The sequence below is a fragment of the Glycine soja genome, chromosome 17, assembly GCF_004193775.1.
Source record: "Glycine soja cultivar W05 chromosome 17, ASM419377v2, whole genome shotgun sequence".
Lineage (NCBI taxonomy): Eukaryota > Viridiplantae > Streptophyta > Magnoliopsida > Fabales > Fabaceae > Glycine > Glycine soja.
The window spans coordinates 29378220-29386171 of NC_041018.1; the positions used below are offsets into that span (position 1 = coordinate 29378220).

The window sequence follows — 7952 nt, forward strand, 5'->3', positions numbered from 1 at the left end:
TGGTCCAAGAAAAACACTCAAAATAAATAGTTAAAAAGTGGCAGTCGAGATCGGCATGGACAATGAGATATTTTATTTTAATGTCCACGTATTATCTTCAACAATTTCCTCAAAATCTTGCATCACAGTCTCTCAATTCAACAACATCGTATCCCAGAAAAAGAAAAAACGATGATGAAGTCCTCTGATGCCGCGAACGAGAAGCTCTTAGAAAATGGCACTTCTTCTTCTCAAATCAGAAAAGGTGGCTTGCGAACCATGCCCTTCATCATAGGTATTACTCACTCACTCTAACTTCAGTAATAATAAATTGACAATCATAATTTTAAAGCGGTTGTGGAGGCAATATCTAAAAAAACCTTTTTATATTGAGCAATTAAAAAAAAACAATTATGACTGATGCGACCGGGGACGGATAGAAAGGGGCAGTCAGGGTCCTAGCTTCCCCTCCCTCGAAAGCTTAATTATTATTGTTAAAGTAACATATAACTTAATTTGCTGTTTTTGTTTTTGTTAATTAGCTCGAATACCTTATTTTTTCATACTCTTTTAGTAGGTTAATAATTTTTTCCTTTATTAAAAAATAAGAAGGAATAATATAGATTTTTTTTAAGAATTATTTTCTCTCTAACTTCTTAAAATCTTTCATATGATTTATTTTATAATTTTTTTACACATATATTCATATTAACATGATTACTTAATAATTAGAAATTCTGATTGATTTCATATGTGATGTTGTAATAATAAAAATTGCGTAATTATATGAGATAATATTCTTTTACTTTTAGCAATCATATCAATTAAATTGGTTTTGTGTATTTTGCTTTACTAATTAATTTTTGCTCTCTCTATATATATAACAAAAATTTCATCATTATACGCATTAGCAAACAAGACACCTTTTACTCCACTTGTGCCTATTTTTTTACTAACATTTTTGTACATGCTTTCAAAAAAAATACTTCAGATTATTTTTTTAAAGTAATTATTATTTTTAATTATTTTGTGCTTTGGATCAAAAAAATAAAAAAAATTCTAACTTCTCTTTAACTGAATGTAGTCATATTTACTCTCACGATACAGCTGCGACAGTCGAAAAATAATTTAGTTGCTAATTGTAATTCAAAACCATAATAAGCATTTCATCGGTCACTCATTAATAAACGACGTCGTTTTGCTTACTTCAACTGTGGACTCAATCAGTGAACGAATGTCTGGAGAAAGTTGCGAGTTACGGAATCATGCCCAACATGATATTGTATCTGAGGGACGATTACCTCATGCCTATTGCGAAGGGCACAAGCGTAATTTACACTTGGACTGCCGCATCCGACGTCTTATCCTTATTTGGGGCCTTTCTCTCAGATTCTTACTTGGGTCGATTCCTCGTCATTGCTATCGGTTCCTTCTCCAGCCTTCTTGTAAGTCTACTTTTTTTTTGACAGATTCTTGTTAGTAGTGTACTTAACGAAAAAAAAGTAATAATTTTTTATTTTACACGTGTTCACTGAATTATAATTTCCGATTGATTGAAGAAGAAATTGTCTAGTTAGTATTAGATTAGATTAAATTAGTTTAATGAATATATACTAATAGTATAATATTTTTTACAACCAATAAAAAATTATCATTACTTCCATGATATAACTTTTAAAATAATTAAGCTTAATTATTAATTTTGTTCTCAAATTATTTTAAATTGTTCAATTTAATTTCCAAATTTTTTAAAAGTTCAATTTGAACTTTAAGTTTTTTTAAAAGTATCAATTTGGTCTCCAAATTTTTAAAAGATTCAATTCAAATTTTTGAAAATAGATCAATTTGTCCCCCAAATCACTTAAAATAGTTCCATTTGGTCCTAAATTCTATAAAATTTAGAGACTTGATTGATTAATTTTTAAGAATTCGAAGATCAAATTAAACCTTTTAAAAATTTTAAGATCAAATTAATTCACTTTTATGAGTTTGAGGATTAAATTGAATAATTTAAAATAATTTGAGGATCAAATTGATAATTAAGTCAAATAATTATGATAAAGGTCAATCAACTTACTATACATGATATTTTGTAAAATTATTTTACATTAGCGCACTACCTATTTTCTCTTATTAGATACCTTGGGTAATTGAGAAATTATTATATGGTCCTAAATCATCATGGTCCTGCTAATATTCACATGAATTTTAATTTTTTCTTGTAAATTATAAATTTTAAACTAATATTATATAAATATTGGTTGGGATCATGCACAAATGGTCGTAGATTATCTAATAATTTCTTGTGAATCACTACATGTCCATGGTTTTAGTCATGGTTTTAAATTTGAATCGTGATTGTAGTTTTACCATGTTTCATGATATTGGCAAATTTTTTGGACAAATGTGATTGATGAAGTCATAATTGTTGTGACATTGTGGTTGCAAACACTCCAGAGAACCTTGACATCATGATCGAAATAGTGATCAGAGACCATTTTTAAAATATTGATCTTGCCAATTTCTATATCATTTTACGAAAAAAAAATATTAATATTCAATTATGTGTTATGTAGAGAGATTAGACAGGATCATAATTTTCCCAAACCATGTAATGATTTCGGATGGGTTTTAAAATCAAATTAGTGTTGTTTTGTTTACATTTAAAAGAAAAAAAAGTAGTTTTAAATTGTGTAAAAAGAATGTCTTTCAAAATTGAGTAAATATTGTATATATTGATAAGGTAGTTTTTACATTATTGTTCAATTACAAACCGTTATATATATTAGATTTATTAATTTTTATAATAATTATCTTAAAAATCATATTAATGATAATTTCTAATTGGTTGATAGTGAGAGTGCATATAAATTAAATTTGAAACCAAATTTTGAAAGAAAGGAGGATTCATTTTTATTTAATTATAGTTATAAGAAGTTAAAAATGGTTTTAGGATTTTTATCATGAATACTTATACTTATTAGGGGTCAGAATAGGCTAGGCTAAACAAGACTTAAGATAGACCTAGGCTGTTTAAAAAATTGAAGATGTGAGACTGATCTATTATGTATCATAGGCTTTATTTCTTGGCTTGACATGATCTATTTGAAAGTCCAAAAAACTTGAAATGTTAGCCTATTTAAAGGTTTATTTCATATTAATTTTTTTTTATAAGTTTAACCTCTCTTTACATTATGTACAAAAAAAAAAAAAAAAAAAACTCTCTTTACATGGGCAATAGACTCGTAAATCATTCAAAAAATTCTATATGAAACAAACTATAATCTATAAAGATTAAAATTGTTGTTACTCAAAGCATAAAATAAAGATGAAAATAGACGAATTGAGTTTTATAAAAGTCAGTCTAACACTTTACTAACACTTTACTAAGATAGTAGTATAAGTTTATCACCTTTAAGATAACTTAGTTAAAAAGTTTATTTTGTAATAAACCCTCAAATTAAAATATAAATTTATCACTTAATAAACTTATATGTTTGACTCTTTATGTAGGTCAACATTCATAATATTTTTAAAAGATAAACAAATATGATTTTGATACATTATAACAATTTTAGTATAATAATAATAATAATAAACAAATTATTATAATTTATGTTAAGCCTAAAAGATTTTTTAAATGGTCTAAAGCTTGACATTTTTAATCAAATAGACTTTTATCAAAGCCTAGGCCAAGTCTATTTTTGAAAAAAGCTTGACCTTGAGCTTGATGTAGGAGGCTATAGGTATCTATTGGGGGCCTAACCTATTCTCATCCCTATTACTTCTAGACTTCTAAAGTTACTCAAAATAACTTTTATAAATAATTAGAAATTTGAATTTTTCAGATTTTAATTTTTGAGTTTAATTTTGATATAAGTCTAAAGATTTTTACTCTGTTAATTAATTAAAAGTACTTATAAAATAATTATTATAAAAGTCAACAATTTTAATATTTATTAATAATTCATGATTAATTAATTGACTAGACATTCTAATTATGTTCTTTTACTGATGAATCTAAATAAACAATTTTTTTACTGCAATATGCTTATATCATTTCATCAATAAGCAAAACATCAATACAATCCGGATGGATTGGAGGGAGGGGGGCACGTTGGGCTTAATCCCCCCTCCCTTTAGGCTGTTCATGTAATATATAAGAATTTTCTTTAAAATACCAATAAAAGAAAATGAATAAAAAAAATAGGATTTTTGAGTTAATTTTTGTCTAATTTTATTTTAGTAGTAGATTTTATTTTCAGTTTTACATATAAAATTAATAATAAATATATTTATTAAATTTATTATTTATTAAATAATTATTTATTAGAAGTTGAATATTTAAATAATTGTATAAAAAAAGTTGGATTCCTTTTTTGATACATTCATGGATAGTCCCTAAATACAAACAAGGAGAATAATAAAAACATTGTGGACACGCATAGAATCTAGAGACCCTTGCAAGGGCATGAGGGCATGAGCGACTTAGTTCGCTTGTCTACCAACAAAACTGACACACAAGTTGCTAATTAAGCAAAGGTTGTTATTACAGGCAATCAAAATGCAACCAATCACTGAATCCATTTTGGACTGAAGCAAATAAAAAACTTGTTTGCAATCAATTTCGAAAGCGACATTGGTGTAGTACAAATCATAAACACATTGTAAATTTTTAATAGTGATTTTTTATGAAAATTTTGCAACTAATTTGACTGGTTAACGATTTTGGGACTAATCTGACGATTAAATACATATTTAGGGACTGCAAATTATAGTTTCCATCGTTCAGGATTAATATATATATTTTTTATCTGGCAGAAAGCTCGTTCAGGATTAATATGATTGACGCTTTAGGGAAAACTTGACTATTGACGTTTCAGTTTTGTTTTGTTTTCCCTTAATTAACGTAATGGATGATCGTTTTTGTATTTATTTGTTTTTCTAAAATGGGGCTGTGCTTTACGATTAGTAAAAGTTACTGAATTTCTTAAATAATTTAGCTCATCTTTTTGAAAAATTTAGCTCACACTATATTTGGTGAACAGCATGTAACTTTGTGGAACAATAAATTGGACAGAGATTTACTAACTAATGTGTTTTATAAATCAATCACTGGAGCAATGGTTTTGATTAAAACCATGGTATTGATCCCTGTAGGTGTTGATTACCTTGCAACACAAAAAACAATTGCCACTTTAAGAGTCAGAACTCTTTCCATAGAAATTTATAAATTTGTTACTTCTTTTTTTCAAAACAAGTATGTTTCGCCAAAAATAAAAACTGAAACCTACTGGTTGGAGCTGCCAAGAATGCAAATCTTTCTTGGTCAGCTTTTATCTGTTGTCATGATTAAATGGCATGCAAAACTTGGCTCAGCCAGTTGCTTCAGGCAACTTACCTAATCTAATTAGACGCCTAAACACTTGCATTGTAGCATAATCTTCTTTTTAAATTATAGAAGCTTTTGAACTTCTTGCAGAAATTCAATCATAGTTGTCGAAACAGAGTACTTATTATTTGTAAGTGGCTAATTGCTTGAGCTGGTGTAGGCTAGAGTCATCAGCCATGGCTTGGTTTTGTGTACTCTTTCAAAGGGTGCTTAATAGTGCTCCATTGCTTTGTTTTCCAATATAGGAAATATCTTTAGAAAGACATGAGATAAATGATTCTTTTGATGCTCACTTTCCAATTTCTGTTATGATATTTTTTGTTTCACAGGGTTTAACCATGTTGTGGTTAACTGCCATGTTCCCAGACCTAAAACCTTCCTGTGAATCATACATGCTAGACTGCAACTCTGGTACACCAGCCCAACAAGCTCTTTTGTTCCTTTCTATGGGATTAATTTCTATTGGAGCTGGTTGCGTCAGACCTTGTTCCATAGCCTTTGGAGCAGATCAACTGAACATTAAAGAAAGATCTAATGATGAGAAGCTCTTGGATAGCTACTTTAATTGGTATTATACCTCAATTGCAATATCAACCGTGATTGCACTGAGTGTAATTGTGTACATTCAAGAAAATCTAGGATGGAAAATTGGATTTGGACTACCTGCTTTGCTAATGTTCATATCGGCTGTCAGTTTCATCCTGGGTTTGCCGTTCTATGTCAAAGTGAAGCCAAGTCACAGCTTACTCACTACTTTTGTACAAGTAGCTGTGGTGGCTGTAAAGAACAGAAAACTTAGTCTTCCTGATTCCAACTTTGTTCAGTACTATCAAGACCATGATTCGGAGCTCATGGTCCCTACTGATAGCCTTAGGTACTTATATAGTTATATTTGCCCTCATGATCTACAAATTTCCTCTCAATTTCACTTCTCAAAAAATACTTTTTTGCCCCCATATATTTCATATGAGAAACAGCAAATGATATCCCAATTATCATCATATGTTGGATAGTGACAATCATTTTTTGACTTTGTTCAAGGTAATTTGTCATTGTCTTTATTTCTTCATGAGGAATATTTCAGCCTCTTGACAAAATTCTACTTTTCTGGGAGTGCAGAGTAATTCCATCACATAGACATGTAACATGTTCCTGTCGTATAACATTTAACTGAATACTTCTAGAGTGAATAACATTACCTTATTTTATAGGTGTTTGAACAAAGCTTGCATAAAAATTCCTGAGACAGTCTCGATCTCAAACCCTGATGGATCAGTTTCAGATCCATGGAGCCAATGCACAGTGGAACAGGTTGAGTCACTGAAATCTTTGCTCAGAATCCTACCTATGTGGTCGACGGGCGTTTTAATGATGGTGTCCCAAGGCTCATTCTCTACCCTCCAAGCAAATACCATGGACCGAAGGCTATTTGGAAATTTCAAGATGCCTGCAGGGTCCTTCAATCTTATCATGGTATTGACCTTATCAATAGTCATTCCCTTGTATGACCGCATAATGGTACCTCTACTAGCCAAATACCGGGGCTTGCCTAGAGGATTCGGTTGCAAAACTCGAATCGGGATCGGATTGTTGTTTGTATGCTCAGCTAAGGCGACGTCAGCTGTAGTTGAAACTATGAGGCGAAATGCGGCCATTGAACAAGGCTTTGAGGACCAACCTAATGCTGTAATTGACATGTCGGTTTTATGGCTGTTTCCTGAGTTTGTTTTGCTTGGAATAGGCGAGGCTTTTAACTCGGTTGCGCAGGTTGAGTTTTTCTACACTTGTATCCCCAAGACCATGTCTAGTTTTGCAATGGCTCTTTTCACTCTTGAACTAGCTGCTGCTAATGTAGTGGGGAGTGTGTTAGTGAGCATTGTGGACAAGGTCACTAGTGTAGGAGGGAACGAGAGCTGGATAGCAACTAACATTAACAGGGGACATCTGAATTACTATTATGCACTGCTCACTTGCTTAGGTTTAATTAACTACCTCTACTTTCTTGCTATTAGTTTGGCTTATGGTCCTCCTCCCGGGCAAAAACTTGAAGCTAGAAGAGAAATTTGATTGCAGGAAGTTACCTACTTCCTAGATTATTCTTTATACAACATGTACTGTAAACGCCTGAGAAATTGTGGTTTTGTAAGTTGTTTTATCTGTGAAATTAATAGGCTAAATGTAGATCTGTCCTAAGAGTTTTGTGATCTTGTACAGTAGAGGTATATATGATGTAAAAGTGGAATGAAATGAATGTATCTTTCCCACGCCTAAATACTGCTATGGTAGTCGTAACTTTTGCATGGTAATAAACTTAGTTATACCATTATCAGTAGCCTTTATTATTTTATAAGACTCTTCCTATTTACATCATTTTCTTTCTTTCTCTCCTATTTCATTGAATTGATCAGTGTTTACCTACATTGCACGGTTATGGGTACCATACCTGTACCGGACTAGCGATAGGATAGTATTTTTGATCCTAGGTAAGAGATTATAGGCATTCCACTACTACTTCAAGGAAATTTAGCACCAAATAAGAATAAAAAATGGATTCTTCCTCTAAATAAATCGTTTTCACTCA

The 7952-nt window shown here is 30.7% G+C and overlaps 1 protein-coding gene across 2 annotated transcripts; it reads left to right on the plus strand.

Annotated features, from left to right (window-relative positions):
• On the plus strand, window positions 1–7718 carry LOC114394211 (protein NRT1/ PTR FAMILY 1.2-like). 2 transcript variants are annotated; one of them, XM_028355870.1, is made up of 4 exons: window positions 1–274; window positions 1207–1424; window positions 5701–6245; window positions 6583–7718. In XM_028355870.1, exons 1-4 carry the CDS (start codon window positions 172–174, stop codon window positions 7436–7438), a joined length of 1722 nt encoding a protein of 573 aa, XP_028211671.1. In that variant the 5' UTR covers window positions 1–171; the 3' UTR covers window positions 7439–7718. The 2 variants fall into 2 exon arrangements, with proteins under 2 accessions (XP_028211671.1, XP_028211672.1); XM_028355871.1 differs by lacking the exon at window positions 1207–1424 and having other exon boundaries at window positions 157–274.
• The last annotated feature ends 234 nt before the right edge of the window (window positions 7719–7952 follow it).